This window comes from Magnolia sinica, chromosome 3, assembly GCF_029962835.1.
Source record: "Magnolia sinica isolate HGM2019 chromosome 3, MsV1, whole genome shotgun sequence".
NCBI classification, from domain to species: Eukaryota; Viridiplantae; Streptophyta; class Magnoliopsida; order Magnoliales; family Magnoliaceae; genus Magnolia; species Magnolia sinica.
This window is the reverse complement of record NC_080575.1, coordinates 116,428,429-116,449,913: the sequence shown is the minus strand read 5'-3', so window position 1 is coordinate 116,449,913 and position 21,485 is coordinate 116,428,429. Positions and strand designations below refer to the sequence as shown.

The 21,485-nt window shown below is 38.9% G+C and overlaps 1 protein-coding gene across 1 annotated transcript in view; it reads left to right on the top strand.

Moving 5' to 3' along the window:
* The window catches only part of LOC131240886 (uncharacterized), a 35,573-nt gene extending 14,325 nt beyond the window's left edge, over positions 1 to 21,248 (top strand). Inside the window, exons 10-15 of the mRNA XM_058239410.1 lie at positions 1,100 to 1,137; positions 1,236 to 1,328; positions 4,330 to 4,413; positions 4,639 to 4,788; positions 20,122 to 20,267; positions 20,728 to 21,248. Coding sequence (XP_058095393.1) covers positions 1,100 to 1,137; positions 1,236 to 1,328; positions 4,330 to 4,413; positions 4,639 to 4,788; positions 20,122 to 20,256 — 500 coding nt within the window. The 3' untranslated portion in view covers positions 20,257 to 20,267; positions 20,728 to 21,248. The remainder of the gene's footprint in view (positions 1 to 1,099; positions 1,138 to 1,235; positions 1,329 to 4,329; positions 4,414 to 4,638; positions 4,789 to 20,121; positions 20,268 to 20,727) is intronic.
* Positions 21,249 to 21,485: the final 237 nt, after the last annotated feature.

Below are 21,485 nucleotides of genomic sequence, written 5' to 3'. Positions count from 1 at the left end.
CTTAACTCTCTTCGAAGACTAAAAAGACTTCTTTGCCTTCGAATGTTTCTTTTGTGAATCCTTTCAAACTTTTTTACTCTGGATAATAGTCAGGTCCTCGTTCATCTTCACATTAAACCATTTATCATTTTCTTACAAGGAAACCCCAAGATAATGCATTACTGTGTTTAGAAACTTATATCTTTTTGCCTGTTTAAAAAGACAAAGTACAATTTCATTAAAAAAGAAGAAGACAAGATGACCAACTCACTTGCATTAGTTAGCGAAGTTGGCTCAGTTGAACTGTCTTTTATTTGTTTTGTTTGCTGATCCAAGTTCCAACTTCCAATTCTCAATGCTTCTATCTAGCGTTTTAAGTATCGACGATATCGGCCGATATATTCTACGATATATCTTGTATCTCACCTGTGCGATACGAAACACATAAGTAGTGGGATACATCCCACGTGTTCAATTCGGTGAGCATTTTCGATTTTCGATCCTCTTTTTTTTTTTGTAAATCATGTTAAATTAGTGTCAAATTGTTGAAGCTTCGATTTTGAGAATTGGAGGAGATGGGCCGAGTTGTAGAAAATTGAAAAAAATAAAAAATTTCCAATTTCTCATAAATCGGTTGCAATCTTTGCGTCCAAACATAAAATCAAACATATATGTAACCTGATCTCGTGATTCTTCTTTTGCTTTTGAATATATTGCTTGTATTTCCACGTGTCTTTTTACATTTATAAATGATATGAATAGACTTTGAATATACTTGCATCAATTCAGTTAGACAATGTTATGACCCCATACAAAGAAAACCTATTATGTGCACTTGTTTTTTGTAACGTTTTGATTTATAAGTGTGTATTGATGTCATTTAAAAAAAAATAATAATCACTGAAGTTTCATTGAAAAATTCGACTAATTTCCCAATATTTCCAACAACAACAATACATTACGCGATACAACTGATATATCCCATGCGATAACCGTTACATATCCGTATCCCAAGGGTGCGATACGTAATGCGATACCGATATTTCGAACACTGCTACTATCCATGAACAAATAATAGTTTCTGATCACTTTCTTATGTGACGCATTTTCCTTTCTATAGATTTGAAGAACATTATTGAAGTTGCTCAAAATGATGAGGTACTCAATTTCGATAAATTCTTTTATGTTCTTTTGCTTATGGAAACAAGATTTCTTTCCTCGTCTATCAAACCCAAATTGCTTTTCCAATACTTTAGGTGGAATCAGTTGTGTTGAAAAGATATGGGCGAGAGGCCTACAGGATATTCAGGTTACTAGCAAAGAATGGTCGCCTAGTTGAGACTGATCGGGTAATGACTCCTGCTTTTGGGAATTGTTTGGGGCTTTTCTTACATACACATGAGATAATCTGGATGCTTATGGGCACACTCGAGCATGCATATACATGGATTGTGAATATACTTATGCACACATAAAACAGGATATGCTTGGCCAATCCTTACTCACAGGTTCATGCTTGTACTCTGGGATCTCGTATTGCCCAATTGGGATATCTTGAAGCAAAATAAATGATAGTCATATTTAAGGTTGATTTCTTTTGATGTTGACAAATCTTGATTTGATGATCGCATGGATGACATTATTATAAACCATGCTTGTTAATGGTTCAATGCACACATTACACCGCATGTGTCTGTAAAATATTAAATTCTACCATCGCATCAGGGCCTAGTTTGGACTTTGGTTGCAATATTTGTGAAACTAGATTTTTTACAAAAATGTGGTTTCGTTGAAATCTTGGTAACGTTAATCTTAGTGATAGATGCTCCTTTGATCTCAAAGCACTATAAGTTATACTGCTCCTAGTTGCATTGGGATACTTAAACAGTCAATCCATTGATCTAGACTGTTTATTGGGTTCATGCAAACATCAAGCCGATCTGATAAATATGAACCATTTGATCAATGGTCTTTAATATGGACTGTCAATTTAATTTACACAAAAGTAGCTCCAATAAACAATTTGATCCATCTGTTTGTTGGGGCCTGTCATGGATTGCTTATGAATCTAAGAATCATTTTTTTAGGCATTTGTATCCATCCCATCCATGGAATGGATGGCTGTGGAAATAAGGCCAAATCAAAGATGGATCGGATCATCTGATCAATAGGATTTTTGTATTATACCTAGAAAGGTGTTCTGTACTTAATGGACAGTTCAGGTTGACCGAATGGGCTGTCCAAGTGAACCATTGAAACTAGGAGTCTAGGAGCACTATAACTTATAGTGCTCTGACAGCACTGGAGCATTCCTCAAAGTCTTAATTGTGTGAAGTTCATTTTTTATTATTATCTGGAGCATGGTCCATCCACTGGGGGGTGTAAGATATCGATGGTCTGGATTCAGAACCATGCGCCACTTGTCAGAATAAAAAGCCTGACTATGAGGTATAAAACCTTTTATACTGAAAATTGAAATTCCTTTTTTGAGGATTGTTTAGGTCCATCTCAGTGGATCACAAAGTTACCATCTGTTGTGCGCATATGGCCAACATGTCATGTGAATACATCATCCAAGTCGCTGTGAAGTTAGGCCTCACCTTGAAGATCTTTGGACAAAAAAATCAGGTTGATCCACTCATCAAGTGGGACACAATGCATACATTGAGCCATGTCACTGGCTGTTCATTGTTTTCTACTGTTTTCTACTAGGTGGCGCACCTGTGGAAAGTTATGGTCTGATTTTCCTGCCTATGAACTTCAAGGTGGGGCCTAACTTTTCAGCAGCTCAGATGTTGAATATACATGATACATTGCCCAGAACACTCGTTGGAGGGTGATGTTGTGGTCCATTGAGATGGATATGAACATTGCTCCTTTTTTTGGTAACCAATAGCAAAGGGTTTTGAAAGGTGGGTGGTTCTTTATTATTCTAGCAGACTCTGATGGTTCACGCACTTGTACTCTGAAATTGTACATGCAGCATGCATGTAATTCAGTTAAATGATCCAAATCATGGGATCCACCATAAACAGGTCACATCCCAAAATCGATTGGTCAGATGAACCCATCCTCAGATCAATTTGACATTGTTGATTCAAATCATTGTTTTTTTTTTTTTTCGTCTTTACTGTCCATTACATGTCCACGAACAGGTAAGTTCAGACAATTCGGTTTATTCTTTGTTTTGGGGCCCATCTAACTGGGGTCCTCAACTTGAATGGTCTAATTTTAGTCACATGTATGCACCTGTACAATTGGTTGGTGGATGCATATGAACTTTCATACATTGGCAACGTATCAAAGTTCTCCTAATGGATTGGAGAAGTTTGCTACCCCTACATGTCTCTATAAGGGTTCCATCTGCACACCATTGTGTGCCTGAACATGGCTCATGTGTGAGAGATCTAAGATGTCCATCAAGAGGGTTCCACAATGTAGATTCCTTGGATAAAAAGCAAGCTGGTCCTCTTAACCATGTGGACCACAACGTTGGAAACAACCAACAAGGCCAATTTTTCTTCTAGCTGCCTGATAGTTCCATAATTACTGACATGATTACTGGATCAACCTGATTTTTGGGCCAGGGAATTCACACAGTGAAACACACTTATTGGACAGCTTCGATCTCTCATCCATGTGCGACGCATGTAGATGGGAAACCTTATATAGGCTAACACGTGTGTGAGCTTACGATTCCCATAATTTCTCAAAAGTTGAATCTGGTAAATCCAAGTCCAGCTAGGTTTTCCTGGAAACTGAATTTTTGGCAAGAATGCAAATTTTGAAACTTAGGTTGGGTAATCCACACAGGACTGTAGATATCAGGTCTAATGAAATCTGATTTCTTCAAAATTTGACAATGGATTTTTGTGGGCATCCAAACGTACCCCGATATAGCATTCACAGTGTGGTTGAATTTCTTTGCATTGTGATCTAATCTATATTTTTCTGCAAGGTTGGTTTAAGTCCCATGTCCAAACAATCATACAAATGCATATTTAGATTTTCCTCATTATCTATGTCTGAACTAGTTTCATCTTTCACAGCAAAGTTCAATTGTAAGTAAGTATTGCCAAGTTCCATTAGTTTCTCGTCTCTGGTAACTATAGAGATCATGTTTTGTGACAGTGCTGACTTCTCATTAGATTTTGATAATTGGTAGGTTGTAGGTGTGTGGATAATAGTCTTCTTTTATGTGATATTTTCTCTCTTGATGGATGGGGATATAATTTGTTTCAGTGATGAGATTTGATTATCATTTCAAGCATTAGAAAGATATTTCATATCATTAGATCCTCAGAAAATACATGTTCTTCCAAGCATGCCTCACTTTTTGCCTCTTTATAGATTTCAGATGTCACATTCGTGGAAAAAAAGGAAGCAAACAAAATTCTTTTCAAGCTTTGGAAGGATGACTACTTGCACATGGAGGTAAAACATTAACAAAATCTTAACATGTATTGAATGTGGTTATGCTTAAATTATCTGTATTGAGAAAACACATGAATACATGTTAAGATTTTGGAATATCTTTGAAGTAATCTATTAATTGTTGCAACTCACATGTGCAATATGTTATGCCTTCTTAGCCTCTTTACTACTAATTTGAAACTGAGCTTTGCTGTTTATACCTTCGGCTGTTTAATTTCCATGCAGAAATTAGTTCTACATATGTATGGGCCACCACCATTTACATTATGGAAAGTGAATAAGGAAACTCTTTGGGAACATGTCCTGGATGAAATGTACCATGCTGCTTTGAATATCAATCAACGAATTGCTTATGAGCTTGAACAAGAACATGAGGTCATATTTCTTCCTCTATTTTTATTTTTTTTTGGTATAAATTATTTTCAGAACTATTATTTTCTTTCCTCTGTGAACTTGTTACGAATTCATTAGAAATATCTAAACACAATCACATGCAATTTTAGCAAACATCAATGCTAAATGAGATGCTGACTGGGAAAAGCTTGATCTAAGTAATGGAGATCAACATTATCTAGATGAATCGTTGATGATGCAACACAATGAGGAACTGGAAAGGAGGGAGTGAGTATAAATTCAAAGGAACGAAGAACAATGAAGAAAAGTGTAAGGCTGGCAATGTGCTGAGCCTGGGCCTAGCAAAATTGAAATTTTGAGTAGGCCTGGCCCGATCAGTTCAAAATTCAGGCCTCGGCCTGGTCCATTGCCTGGCCTAGAAAAGGGTGGAGAGAAATGTTTGAGAGGAAGATGTGATTAGAGTTGAACAGCCCCAATCACAACTTTATTATTATAAAAAGAAAATGACAGAAATGCCCTTAAGCACTAAAAACCAATAAAAGCACCACCCAACACATGTACATTCACATATATGTCATATGCACACATACGTGTGCATGGATGGCCCCTCTAATAGCGGGAAAGCCTTAAAGGCTTTAGATGAGCTTTTGTAGATTATCAAAGATTGGATCTACTTTAGTCAGTATCACTATCAGAGCAGGATCTTGACAAAATTTGTTAACGATTTCTCATATATGAAACCAAGGGAAGAGATGGTAGTGTTGCTTGCTGAAATCAAGGGTTGCTTGAACTGCATTTGAGGGTATTTGAGGTTGATCTGCGATGGCATCTAATGGGAGATGTTGCAGATGCTCAACGACGAATGATGAGCCCGTTATGGATCCACATGAGGAATTGATAATATCTATGAAGGCAGGTAAGAGTATTTATCTCTTTTCGTAGCAACATAATCCATTATCCAGAGTCTTTGGATGAATCCAAATTGTCTTGTTGATGATATGCATTTTTCTAAGACGTGTTCAGGCAAGGAGAGTGGATAAATCCTCGATTTGATGACTAACTTCATGATCTCATAATCAAGATCAAGATTCCATGGGGGGACCCCATGCCTGTCAATGGCTCAACGTGGTCGAGCAAATCTTTGAATTTAATGACATGTTGGAGACTGTTGGGTAAAATTGGTTGCAATTTTCCTCAAAAGGCGGGCTGTCAGCATGGTGAGAGCAGATCTGATGAATTCAACAATGCCAAGGGCGGTTGTCGATCACCATGTGATGAAAATGAAGCCTATCTTGAAGGAGACATTTCTTCCCTTAATTACAAGTAGATTATGCATCAACGGCTGCATGCTTTGTGCCTAGGGGATCAGAACATTAATGGTTACATCAAAGAATTCAGTTATTTCGTGGCTTGCAATGATCTGAACGTGTCCAACAATCAGCTCATGGTTTTGGTACGTACATTGGACCGTAGCCTTTAATTCTGGATGCATTAATGATGTACCTAGTGTTGTTGATTTCCAAGGCTGTTCATTGGTTTTCAATTGGAGTCTTGACAAGCTAGGTCTCGCTCTGGATTATTATTATTATTTTTGGAGCTATGACAAGGGTGCCTAGCATGTTAGCTCATAATTGTGCAAGAACTGGTGGTGCCGACTTGAGCACCTGAAGATATGGGTACGGTGGTGGCTGGGCATCTTCAGTGGTCCAAGAATGCAGGAAGTTTCCTATTCATGTGCTTCAAAAGTTGGGATTTGAATCACTGGGCCTTTTAATGTGACAAGAATCCTTTGTACCAAGATAAGTACAAACTATTGGTAATTGATAGGGTTGAAATCTATGGTGATTTCAATCTTGACGGTGATCCAGTGTATGATTGGTATGAGGATGATGAGGATGAGGATGATGAGGTTATCTATGCAATGAAGGTGAAACTTTGTGATGCAGGGACATGTGATGGCCTAACCCTAGATGCATGTATAATAAGGACGACGAGATTCAAATATATAAATTAATTAACCAACTGCTTTCTAATCAAAGGGATTAGGCAAATCTCAACACATAGATGAGATCATTCCGTCAAGATCATGCCCCTTAGCATAAAATCACATAAACAATAAAAAGGGAGGATTTAGAGATATGAGGATATCCCAGATCTAGCATAAGTCTGTCCACGGTTAAGCTTGGATATGATTCTATTGACTAACTGTCCCTATTTTCTATTTAAATCAAAGGGAATGTCCAGAAGAACGAAAAGGATGAAAAAGGGAGGGTTCGAGATAAAGAAACTACGGGTCTTTTGTCATCAAAGAAAAGAATCAACACCCGAGGGCCAATCCTGAAACCCTAATATCTTGATAAAAGAAGAAGAAAAGATATGAATTTCTACTCATTCAATAATAATAAAATAGGGTCTCTCACAATATATATAAGCTATGGAAAAAGTAACGGTGCACTAAAGCCTCTAAAAATAAGAAAAGTAACAAAAAAATAAAAAATAAAAAAAGTGCACTAAAGCCCCTGGAAGCAAGGAAAATAACAAAAAAAAAAACACCTAAAACTAAAACACCCGCTCGACAGGGTGTGAAATCCACCCCATGGGTGGTTATGCCGCTCCTACACTCGTAGTGTGTCAAAAAATGGGTCCGATGGACTCGACGTCCATCCACATCAACTCCCCCACTCTGGTATTCTGCCGGCGACGCCTCCTCTGGTACACAATATAGGGTGCACCACTGATGTTCGCATCACCTTGGTACTCACCAAAGCCTTTCAATTCCAAAACAATTCGTCCCGAAAGATTGCTGGTAGACTAGCACATGGGAGGCAGGGTGCGTAAAATGAAGGACAATTGTGAGAATGTTGTCTTACAAGAGGTCGTTGAGAAGTTGAAATTGTCAACTAAGAAGCATCTGATACCATACAAGCTCTCATAGATTAGCAAAGGTAATCAAAATCAGGTAACCATTTCAAAAAGATGCCTTGTTTCACTTTTAATTAGAAAGAAATATGGAGAAAAAGTGGTGTAATTTGGTAGTCATGAATGCAAGTTATATACCCATGGCCCACTTAGGCCTACTGTAGGGCCTGACCCCACTTAGGCCCACGGTAGGGCCAACAAAACGTAGGCCCATAGCCCACTGTAGAGCCCAACATTTGCTGATTTTTAGACTGTTTATTTATAGATTTGGGGGCTTGAATCAAGGATTGCAATTTACTATTTTTTGGAAGATGGGGGCTGATTTAAAGATGTAATTGAAAATGTGATTGGTGTGATCGAAGATATGAAGGGGATGTGATTGAAGATATGAAGGGGATGTGATTGCATATATGAGGCTGATTAAGAAATGTCATTAGGATTACTCTCTTTTTTTCTTTTCTTTTCTTCTTCTTCTTCTTATTCTTCTTCTTCTTTTTTTTTTTTTGCTTTTATTGTTATTAGGTTTTTACCATCTTAGGTAGATTAGATTGGTTTGAAGTAAATTATGATTGATTTGAAATCAATCTCTTAGTTGGGGGGATTTTAATTAAAGATTCATTTAGGGTCTATAAAAGCGGAGGGTGGTATAGGAGTTAGTTGTTCCAAATTTTCTAAGTGTGATTTTTCTTAAATATTTTGTAAGGGAAGCAGGTTGATATCAATAAAGTCCTCTTCCTCTTTACTTCATTGTTCTTGTGGGTGTACTTTTTATGCTTTTTGCAATTTAGGTATCGAGATCTCATTGACTCCACTGGGTTGCACTAGTTGACCATGGAAATATGACCATAGTACTATGCACAATTGCCATAAGAATTCTTATACCTAATACAATGGTGAGAAGATCACCTTGGGTTGATACAAGAAGAGTTTAATCCCAAACCAATTAAAGGGAAGGATGAAAACCTAATTTAAATGTCCACCTTTGTGAGATAAGCCGAAGAGATTGAAAGGTAGTGGTTGGCGACATAAAAATTTGGTGGAGAAGTGAATGTGCTTGATAATGTGAAGCCATTGCTTGAGGAATTTCGTGATGTGATGTTGGGTGAGCTTCTTGTGGGTTTACCCCCAATGAAGGACATACAAACAACATTGACCTTTTTCCATTTTGAGCTTGTTGAATAAAGCGGCCTACCGGATGATTTCTAAGGAGCATGTGGAGTTAAATTGACAAGTCCAGGAGTTGTTGGAAAGGGCTTGATCCAAGAAAGCATGAGACTGTTGGGTGCTGGCACTTCTTACACTAAAGAATGATGGCTCTTGGCGGATATGTGCATATTGCTAGATAATTTAAAAAATTATTGTAGTTTGTGGTACTACCCAATCATGAGGTTGAACGACATGTTTGATCCATAGCAGAAACCACTGTGCTCTCCATAATTGATTCGAGGAGTGGCTATCACCAAAATCGTATTTGTCCCAGGCAAGGTATTCCAAAATGTTTATGTAACGACTGTTATAAAATGGTAATGGTGGTAATCGTTACGTGTTACGGGGTCATAACGGCCGTAACGCCCATTATGGAAAAAAAAGAAGACTTTTAATGGTCCTGTTATGGCCTAAAATAGGCTTTTCAAAAAAGAAGAAGAAGAAGAAGAAGAAGCTGTAACGATCGTTACGGTCCATGTTGTAACAATAATGGACCAATGGTCCATCGTTACCGTTATAGCATACCTTTTTCCCAAGACTGAGTGGAAAATGTCTTTTCAGACCAATGAGGCCAATGAGGGACTATACGAATGGCTTGTCAAATGCACCAAGCACTTTCATGAATTACTTGTTTTGACCGTTTAGTGGGAAGTTTGTGGTAATGTATTTCAATGATATTTTGGGTCAATAGCCGTACTTGTGAGCAGTGTTTGTAATATCGATACTATCGGCCGATATATTGGTCGATATTATCATTATCGCTGTCCAGTGACACGAAACCCATTGGAAACCCCTCGGAAATGAAAAAAAATATAGATTTCTATGTATCGTGCGATATGTTGCACAATTTTTTGTGATATCACTGTAAAATCGAAGAAAAAAAAGGAGAAAAATGGGGAAAATCATTCAATCCAGAGGATTTCGGTACCTATAGAAGAACATTGCATGATCTGAAGTAGAATTTGGTGGGCCACTCGATCGATCCATAGCAGTGCGTTGTAATCTCTACAATCTTTTTTTCTTCTTCTTCGAATAGATGCTCGATTTACATTGTAAAGGAGATTTCAACAAGAAATTTGCGAAACCCTAAGAGATTTGGGTTTAATCAAGGGATTTTAGGGATTTTTTTTTTGGAGAGATTAGGGATTTTTTTGGAGAGATTTTAGGGTTTTGGAAGGTCTAAAACCCTTTCTGTTTGCAATTTTTCAAAAATTGGTTTACGTGGGTGCGTCGCGTGAGCTCAAACGGACGAAGTATCATGGGCTCTGTGGGGTCCACCTTGATGTATATTTTTTATCCAATCCGTCCATTCATTATGGAAGATCATTTTAGGGCATTAATTTAAAAACGAGGCATTTTTAAGCCTAAATTGGACCACACCACAGGAAGCAGTGGAGATTGAACACTTACCATTGGAAACTTATCGGTAGGGACAAAAGTTTTGGATCAAGTTGATATTCATTTTTTTTACCTTCACTCAGGTCCATGTGACCTTATGAACAAGTTGGATGGCCAAATGACCATCACGATGGGCCTTATGATGTTTTGAACAGGTTGGATGACAAATAACTCAATCACCACTGTTTAATGTGGTGTTGTCCACCGGAGCATTCAATCTGCCTCTTTTTTAGGATCATGCTCTAAAATGATTTGTCAAAATGGATGCACGGCGTGGATAAAACATATTTAATATGGTAGGCCCCATACAGCCCTTGATAGGTCCATCCGTCTCTTACTAGGTAATGGCGGAGGCAGCAGATTAGCTATTTCCTGGGTAAGAGCTTAATGGGTGTTAACCATACTGTGTGGGGTCCACCTTGATGATTTTTATCCATATCCATGCCATCCATCCTTTTTCTTAGCTCATTTAAGGACGTTATCCCAAAATTTATGCAGATCCAAATCTCTAGTGGACCACACCATTGGAAAAAGTGGTGAATAACTATTAAAAGCTTTTTGTAGGACACAAGTTTTGGATGAATCTAATCTTTGTATTTTCCATTAATTAATTTTTTCTTGACCTTATCAACGGGTTGGATGGAAAGTAAACATTACGGATCTGCTTGAAGTGATCCTTGGGAAGTTTTGAATGGTGATTATTCAATCATCACTGTTTCTTGTGTTGTGGTCCACCTAAGAGTTGGATATGCTTAATTTTTAGCAACTTGTCCTAAAATGTATTGGAAAAACGAATGGACAGAGTAGATATATAAAATGTCATCAAGGTGGGAACACCCACTAAGTTGTTACCCAAGTAACACCTAATCTGCGCCCCAACGAACTTAGGTGAGTCCTCGAACCAGCAATGGGGGTGGGACCACTGATCGTAGGGCCCACCTCGATGTATGAATTGTATACCCATGCCGTTCATATGTTTTTTCAGCTTATTTTATGCCATGGTCCTAGAAATAAATAAGATAAAAGTTTTAGGTGGACCGCAGTACAGGAAACAACGATTAATGATCATTGAAAACCTTTTGTGGGTCACAAAAGTTTTACATCAAGGTGATATTTGTTTTTATCTTTCATCCAAATCTGTATGACCTTATCAATAGGTTGGATGGTCAATAAACATTAGAGTGGATGCTAGGAAGCTTTTAATGGTGGAAGTTCAATGACCACTGTGTCCTGTGGTGTGGTCCACCTGAAATATTTGTTGGCTTCATTTTTGAGCCCATGTCCTAAAATCATCTGGAAAAACAGATGGACGGTGTGGATATACAATAAACAATGAACAACAAATGGACGGGGTGGATACTGAATATAGTTGTCTTAGTTCAATGGGACAACACATAGCTTAGACCCTATACAAAGGAAACCTATTATGTGCAATTCTTTTTTGAGATTTTATGATTTAAAAGTGTGTATTAAGGTCTTTTTTAATAATCCTTGAAGTTTCATTGAAAAATTCAACCATTTTCCCAATGTTTTCCCATGTTTCCCAAAAAGTACATAAATTATGCAATACAAACGATATATCCCGTGCGATAACCGATACGTATTTGTATCCTAAGGGTGCAATACATTGCACGATATTGATATTTCGAACACTGCTTGTGAGGAAGATTTGTTGCATTTTTTGTGGGTTTTTGATGTGTTGTGGAGAGAGAAGCTATGAGAATGCCAAGAAGAGTAGCTGCATGTTCAATAGCATGGTTTTCCTTTAAGATGGACCTAAGCAATGTGAAAGCTATTTGGAGGGGCCTATGCCGTAGAATGTAGACGAAGTTTTTTCTTGCTACTTTCTACTGTTGCTTCATTCATTATTTTAGTACATTCGTTGCTTTGATTATCGAGTGTCTGAAGAAGAGTACATTTTGGAGGAGCAAGGCTGCAAATGATAGTTTTAAGCTTGTAAAGAAGAAATTCAAGGCACTTGTTCCAGCTTAACGGTTGATTTTGGCAATATTTGAGGTAAAGTGCAATGCCTCCCACTTTTGACGTTGGGTTAGTTTTGAGTCAAGTGGGCCAACTAGTAACATTCTTTAGCAAGTAACTTAGTGGTTCTGGATGAATCATTCGACATATTACATTGAGTTCTACGTTATAGTTCGGGCATTGCAACAATGGCGATATCACCTAGTTCAATGCGAGTTCATCTTGTATCCAGGACCTTGAGGCACTCAATACATTAACGGGTAAGCATAAATTGAACTGTCGATGTGAAAAATGAGTAGCATTCTTACATACACCCAATGTTCAAAATATTGGTATCGTGTTATGTATCACATCCTTGGGATACAGATATGTATCGGTTATTGCACGGGATATATCGTTTGTATTGGATAATTTATTACACTTTTTGGAAAACATGGGGAAACATTGGGAAAATAATTGAATTTTTTAATGAAACTTCACGGATTGTTAAAAAAGACTTTAATACACATTTTTAAATCATAACATATCAAAAAACAATTGCACATAATACGTTTCCTTTGTATAGGCTCCTAAGCTATGTGCTATTTGATTGAGCTAATGCAACTGCATTCAAATTGAATGCATAACATTTAGAGTGAATGTGATGATCATTTCATCAAAAACTCCTAAATACTTCGAAATTAGTCTCAATTGACAAGCTGGTTGAAGGAAAAATTTGAAAAAAAATATTTTAATATTTTTTAAATTAATTTTTAATTAAAAATGATTTTTATTTTCTGAAAATTGACAAGGACTTAACAAATCAGTAGATAAGCCATCATCGATGCTTGATTGCATATTTGGAGTGCAACATTGTAAGCAATTTGGGAGAACTTGGGTAAATTTCGAATTTTCCCCAAATCGGACCACCTATACTCAAATTTCGAAATTATAGTGTTTGTGATGATCGTTTCATCAAGTACTCCTAAATACTTCAAAATGAGTCTCAATTAACAGTCAGTTGAAGGAAATTTCAAAAAAAAAAAAAAAAAACATGGAGAACATGAAGAACCAATGAATATCCAAATCAAAGCTTCAATTCCATGGTTTTTCATGTAAAACATGAAGAACCAATGAATTTGTAACCATTTGACATTGATTTAATATAATTTCAACAAAAAAAATGATCGGAAGTTGAAAATACTTACTGGATCGAACATGTGGGATATATCGGCACTACCTGTACGTTGCGTATCGCACAGGTGGGATACAAGATATATCGGCCAATATCGTCGATATTTAAAACATTGCATACGCCTTTTCCATCAATTATAAAGTCGGAGTTTGGGAAATCTGCTGAGGCTAGTAGACAAACTAGAGCAGTTTCATACACTGAATTTTACTATAATATGTCCAAAAACTAGATGGCTCATCTGGTCCCATTGGAAATTGTGTATGGGCAAAATCTTGATAGTAGGTTGCCAATGGTTTGGGCTACCCATTAGGTTTTTGGGCCGGACCCACTTTAGGCCGAGCTTGGGCTGGAATATGAGGTTTGAGGGGTGGGTCTAGGCTTGAAAAGGAAGCCCATTTACTAATCGGACCAGGTTCAAGCTGTGTCTAAGAGCCCATCAGCTAAACCTGAGTTTGGCTTGGCCCCAACCCGTTTAGGGTTTCATGCACACTTTGTAATAAATGATGCATGGTGGGGCACACCTAATGAACACTTCGATCTTGCACAAAAGTGGATGATTGGGCTCTGGCCGACTCATTTTTCACCTGCTTCCAGAGTTCTGAACACTCTTCAAGGAACTGATGAAGGATTCTCCCTAGCTTTGTATGCTGAGCCAAGCATAATCATCACAGTCCATGCTCACGCTTGTTTGTTTTGCCTTGTTATGGACTCAGGCTGGAGGTTTACTTTGCAGTCTTGGCTTGGACATACCTCGGCTTGGCCTGAGTCCAATCCATTGACTACCCTAATTGCTAGTATGCCATACCTTGCTCCACTTCTGAGTCTAGGCCAAGTTACTGGGAAGGCTGAGGATTTAGTTGACATATAAAGAGTATCCATGAAATATTGTGTCAATAAATTGGGGCAAGAAACCTGATGCGAACATCAGTGGTGCACCCTTTATAGTGTACTAGAGGAGAGGACGTCGCCGATAGAGTACCAGAGTTGAGGAGTTGATGTGAATGGACGCTGCGTCCATCGGATCCATTTTCTGACGTGCTACGAGTGCAGGAGTGACATGACCACACCCTGACTACAGATTCATAGGTTGGATTTCACACCCTGCCGCACGGGTGTTTTAGTTTTAGAAGTTTTTTTTGTTCTTTTTCCTTGTTTCAGGGGCTTTATTACACTTTCTTTATTTTTCGTGTTTTTGTTATTTTTCTTATTTTTAGGGGCTTCAGTGCACTTTTACTTTTTCTATTGCTTATATATACATTGTCAAAAACCCTATTTTAATAATTATTGAATGAATATAAATTTGTATCTTTTCTTCTTCTTTTATCAATAGATTAGAGTTTCAGGATTGACCTTTGGGTGTTGAGGATTCCATCCCGATTTTAGGCTTCCTTCTTTATAGATTTTCGAGGTGCAGGAAAAATGTAAGAATCATCTGCCTTATTTTCTTTTGATGACAAAGGACTTGTATTTTCTTCATCTCGAACCCTTCATTTTTCACCTCCTTCATTCCTATCTGGATATTCCCCTTTTGGTTTGAACGAAAAAGAGGGATGGTTAGTAGAATCAGATTCAAACTTGACCGTGGACTGACTTATGTTAGATTTAGGATATCCTCATGTCCCTTGGTCTTCCCTTTTTACTGTTTGTGTGATTTTATGCTAAGGGGCATAATCCTGACGGAATCACCCCATCCTTGTGTTGAGATTTACCTAATCCCTTTGATTGGAAACGGTTAGTTGATTAATGTATTTATTTGAATATTCTTTAACCTAATTATATATGCATCTAGGATTAAGTCATCACATGTCCCTGCATCACAACCTTAGCACAAAATAGTTGTGTATAAATGCAGGTGAGTTGTTTCTGAGGTGGGCAACTATGTGTGGACTGTGTTGACAATGGAAAGGTTCCCCGTCAGAGTAACAAGCTCGAGAGCATAAGATCATACGAGATCATCTAAAAGATCAATTAGAACGCTTGTAGGTTGTGGCTTCTCACTTATATCTACAACCCTGTGTATTCAACATTAAACACTTGGTTCCATATCATGGGGAATCAACAAGCGATGAGGAAGATGGCAAGGCAAGTCCTCCCTTTTTGGGGGGGGCTATGCGGATGCTGGATCGATGGACCCCACAAAGAAGGGGTGGTTCCTAGTTGCCGAGAATCCAATTTCTACCAACTAGTGGACTCTGCTGTGGTGTTTGAAGGTCCCTGTCTCTCTAGAATCCCATTTCTGCTAGATAGGAACCCCCTTGTTTCGACATTGCAGGCATAAATCTTGTTTTGAGTGGGATCTGAAGGATGGTTTCTGTACATTTTTTTGTGATTAATTAAAAGTTAGTTGTATTAGTGCTAGTGGGAGAATCTTTAGGTCTTGATTGCCTTGATTAGTTGGGAATAAAACCCCCTTAGCCTATTGCTGCAGTTAGCTTGTTTTTTAAATCTGAAATTTGAAATAAAACAGGGGATTGTGAGAGAGGATCTTTTCTTCTTCCTTTTTGTTGGGTGAGTTTTTGGGTTGATTTCTTTCCGTAATACCCTGATTTTAGCTGATTCCTTTCTTGCCTCCTCTCCCATTCTGAGTGTGATCTGAGTGGTCTTGCTGTTTAAGCTGATGAGGATGATGGCAAGTCGTCCATGTTACCTTGAACATGAGAAAGAACCTCCCTGAGCCACTAATCAATGGACCACACAAAGAAGGGGTGGTTCCTAGTTGGCGAGATTCCAATTTCCACCAACCTGTGGACTCTGCTGCAGTGTTTGGAATGTCCCTGTCTCTCTGGAATCCCTATTTTGACATTGCAGATGTAAATCTTGTTTTGAGCAGGATTTGAAGGATGGTTCTGTGCAATTTTTTGTGGTTAATTAGAAGTTGATCATATTAGTGATAATGGGAGAATCTTTAGGTCTTGATTACCTTGATTAGCTAGGAATAAAATCCCCTTAGCCTATCACTGCAGTTTGTTTTTGAAATAAACCAGAGGATTGTGAGGGAGGATCTTTTCTTCCTTTTTGTTTGATGGGTTTTGGGCTGATTTCTTTCCAAAATACCATGATTGTACCTGATTCCCTCTTTCCCTCCTCTCCCCCATTATGAATGTAGTCTAAGTGGTCTTGTTTAAGCTGGTACCAAGGAAGGAGTTCAGCCTTCAATGCTTGCTGGTTTTGTCTCTGTGGCTTGCAAGTGTACGATATGGACAGGGACGAAGTGTGAGGACCCAATGGTTTCACCATCAGTTTCTTGCAAGAGTGCTGTGATGTGCTTAACGAGATGTAATGGGGTTCATGAATGAATTCTAATGGTCGAGATTGAGCGAATGCCTAAATAGTACGTTCATCGCTCTATTCCTCATGGGGAGGGTTTATAAGTCTAGCTAAGATTCTCTTTGCTAGGATGACGGAGGTGATGAGCTGCATCATTTCCCCTCCCAAGGAACTTCTATCAGGGAGAGGCAAATCCGTAATGAAATCTAATTGTGGATGAGTGTATTGATTTGATAAGCAAGTTCGGTGAGGCAGGTATTCCTCACAAGCTCAATATGGAGAAAATCTATGATCACATGGATTGGGAGTCTTGTTAGGAGAGTGGGTTCAGTGAAAAGTGATCAGGTGGATCCTTGAATGCTTTTCCTCGCGTTATTGTCTGTCCCTGTGAATGGTCCTATTCGACTATTTCTCGAGCTAGTTTGGCCTCGGCAAGGGGACATTTTTCTTCTTCTTTTTTCCTTTGGTAGCCCATCGTCCTAGTATGCTTCTTAGAGGGGCTTTAGGTATTAGTCTCATTAAAGGTTGTGGAAGGCATATGCTTGCATCGGTGGTCACCTATCTTTTGTTTGCAAAAGATGCTCTTATCGTGTGAGTGCTTCTCTAGACCAAATTAAAAATCTCAAAGGCGTGTTGCATTTTTTTAAAGTGGCATCTAGCCTTCTGGTAATGTGGGAAGAAGTGCTATGGCAAGGTAGGTACAGTGGTAGAGCATATTTATTCATTGGTGATGTGGGTGTGTTGCAAATATGTGACTCCTTTGTAACTTATAAGAGCATCCTATCTAGTCGATGAGAGGTGGGCAAAGCAAGGTGGCTAGATGGAAAGAGAAGTACCTTCATTTGGAAGGTTGGGTTGTGCTCCTTTAATTCTTTTTGTCAAATCTTCTGTTCAACTTCATGTCTCTATTGAAGACGGCCAACGATGGTGGCCGAGGAAGTTGATCAGCTACAAACAAACCTCCTTGGGGAGGGGAGAGGTTTGATTCATAAATTTCATATAATGAAATGGAAGTGGATGTGTAGAAGCCAAATGGCAAAGGGGGTATGGGGTGGGATTGGGAAGAATAGTGGAAATACTTGGGCTCTTTTAGGTAAATCGTGGCAGAGGTATGTCGAAATGTCTAAGACATTTTCGAGGAAGGTAATTTTGAGGAACTTTGGTGAAGGACGGGGTCGGATGATTGTAGGGCGATTGGTGAGGTTGGAATGACTTTGGTTGAAGTACAGACAAATTAAGTGGGGATCATGTTTGGCAAATGAGTTCGGTTTCTTGTCGGTAACAACAATGTCTTTTGGAATGGTATTGGGATTGACGAGGCCCCATTGGCCATCTCCTTTTCATCATTGTACCTCATAACTATGTAAAAAAGAAGCTTCAGTGAAGGATATCTGTGAAATTCTGAGTTCTTTTGGGTGGAAAATAATTCTTAGGAGAAATCTAAAATCGAAGAATTGATTGTGCTGAAGAATATCATGAGTAAGCTTAATGAGGTCTTCATTGATATGAATTCCATGGATAGGAAGAGCCAAAAAAGGTAGGTTCAGCAAAGTTTTGGAGTGTTTCTTTTCATGCGATGGTGGGGGTTGCCATGTGCCAAAGTTTGGAAGGCTCCTAAATGTCAATTCCTAGTATCTGCCTGGCCTGAGTAGCCTGATCCTGCAGGGCCAGGGCATGGGCCCCTAAACTTGGCCCAGGTGTTGGGCTCAGGCTTGAAATCTAGGATGACTTGCGCTCGGGCCAATGATGAACATAGCTTGGTCCAATCATCAGGTGGGGCACTGTTTCAATGATCCAAACTATTTATATGATGGAACTTCTCGTAGGTAGAGGATAACCCAAAGAAAGTTCTTAGATAGAACTATTTCAAACTTCTAATCATTCAACTCTTTCCTCTAGAGGACAACCTTGGCACGGCCTGGCCTGGGCCTATTCAAGCCGATTATGGCTAGGGCCATGGCTTAGGGGACCATGCAAGGTGTTCCATAATGGTAAAGGTGGCCGTGAGTAGTAGCCATTGCCGTTACCGTTATGATGATTGTATTCCGTAACGGAAATGGTGGCCGTAACAGCCACCACCATTAACTGTAATGGTAGTTGTAGTCCCGCTAATGGCTGTTACAGTTTCTTTTTTTATTATTACTGGAAAAAACTTGAAAAACCTGTATCCGCTCTACCATGGGCTGTTACGGACTTGTTACGGCCTTTATGGGTGGCGTAATGGGCCGTTATGGGGGTTGTAATGGCTTTTACAGGTCATTTTGTCTTTTTCTATAATGGCTGTTATAACCTTCACAACCCCTTAATGTGTAATGGTTGCTATCATTACCTTTATGTAATGGCCTTTAAGGGACTGTTACGTCCGTTTTGGCCCTGTAACTCATAACGTTACCACCATTACTGTTATATAACCGTTTTGGCATACCATTTGTATTAGGGCCAACCCTAGCCCATTGCCATCCTTATTCGGAACCATTTTTGCCTTTTTTGGGCCAAAATGGGCTCCAAATGAATTCCTTGGTGAGGTTGTAGGTGAGTGGTTGTGTGGTTAGTTTCGACCAAGAGGAAAATTTGTCTAGAAGATGGTATCCTCAGCAATTTTGCAGGGTGTTTGGAAGGAGATGAGTAGGATCTTTGACAATGGGTGTGGTCAATACAATTATTAATTGGCCTCTAGTACACCATAATTCGAGATCTCCTATTCGGACTTTATGTAGGACTGGAGGTATGGGTGCAAATGGGTCGAGTAGAGGTGACAAGTCATTGGACCGGACCCTTTGACTGGACCCGACAATTAGTGGATTTAGGTCTAAAATTTCGACCCACCTGGTAGGTTTAGGTCCAAAAGTACCTGAATTACAAAATGGGTTGAGTATGGGTCCTCTAAAAAGCAACCCAACCTGACCTGAACCCTTGTTTTAAATGGGTCCAGTTTGGGTCATACCTCATACTGAAGTGAACCTGATCCAAACTTGGATCCAATCCAGGCCCAAGAGGCAGTGATGTGTTTTCTATTCCCCCTTTTGTTGAGATGGACTACAACAATGGTCACCACCTTTTTTTTTCGAACATGATATTACCCATCCATTACTGGTGAAATCTGGACCATGCAAAATGTGTGCCAATTATCAGTGGAGGGTACCAAAAATCACACTAATTGGAATATCCTTACCATATGATTTTACACATTAAATTTGGATTGCTGGCTAAATCCTTTACCATCAAAATTGATAGCATCCACCAATTGGATTGGTTTGGAACTTTATTTGTGCCAAAACTTTGAATATGTGGAAGAAAAAGGGGGTCGGAAGTTGCCCAAATGGTGTTGCATGGTTTTCACCATGCAGGCAGCATTTTCTCTACCATATGTTTACTAGCACTGTAATTGTATGATGTATCTACTTTTTCAGGTTTTACAATTGCCACGAGATGTACTTGATGAAGCCCAAGAAAAAAGAATCAATCGGATAAGGCAAGTGAAGGCACTATTGGAAGCATCCCTTCTAAGGCTCGATGATGCGCTTATGCTCTTCCATGACTTCTGAATTAATAGCAGGTATTAGTTTATGCTGTCTTCTCTTATTAAACTCAATGTTTACCATTTTCTTTATGTACATGATGAAGATGTATGAATACATGCATACACATCTACAAACGTATGAACATGCAGATCCAAATGCAATCAAGTTTGCATGCACTGTTGGGCAGGTGAATTTTGTAGCTGGGAGACTGCATTCTCTGCATCATATTCATTTCGTGTTTATGCCATGATGTTGTTGCTGTGTGTTGGGCTCCACAGAAGTGCCGTTTGTGTGACTATTGTTGAATCAAATGCCTGTGGTAGACCCCGCGGGGTCATGGGTTCGAGTACCCACGTGGTGTGTGTGGGTAAAAAATAAAAATAAAAATCATCGACTCTTAGTGGACTGAGATTTGCAGTGGTAAATGTTCTTAGTTACAGAGTTTTTCTCCCCTTTTCCATATTCATTAGCTTCTTCTTCTTGTTCATTTTGCAGTTATTCATGAATATTTTTGTATTTTCGTGAAATGTTTGATCTGCTTCAAACCCCATAAAGTAGGGAATGGGAAGAGCCGGTCACATGCTCATGAAATTTCTGATCACAGTTTGAAGCGGACCATAGGAAGATGGGCTTCTGCAGTGGCATGCCGTGATATATCAGTAGATTATTATCTTCAAAAAATAGTTATGTAGAGAAAGGACAGGAGGCGGATGGCAATGCTTGGCTCCCGATTCGATTTTGGTGTTTCATATTCTTAAAGAGGGTTTTTGTTTGTGTGTGTGTGTGTGTGTGTGTGTGTGGTGACAAAGCCATAAGATGTGTTTAAAAGTGCCTCATGTATTGATGTGTTTTCTTCCTTATTTTTCTTTTTCTTTTATCTTGTGCATGTTTCTGGAAGAAATACTTTGTGCACCATGTTCCCTGACCACTGGATCCGCTCCCCTTGTTTAGGCATAGGCCCAAAAATCATGCCAATCCGTGACTCAGGTGGGCCATGCTGCAGGGAACAGTTGAGAGGGGATAAATGTCACATTTGAATGCAACTTGTTGGATGAGTGGTTTGTTATTGGTCAAGTGAGATTTTTGTCATGTGCCCATCCCTGGTGGGGCCCATTGTGGGCGTTAGTTGATGTCCAGTTAGCACATATAACTACCATCATATCATATCCCACGCATGATATCATACTTATCTTTTGGGGCCTGTTTGGATCGTAAGAAAGAAAAAAAGAAAAAGAAAAGAGAGAGGATGGTTT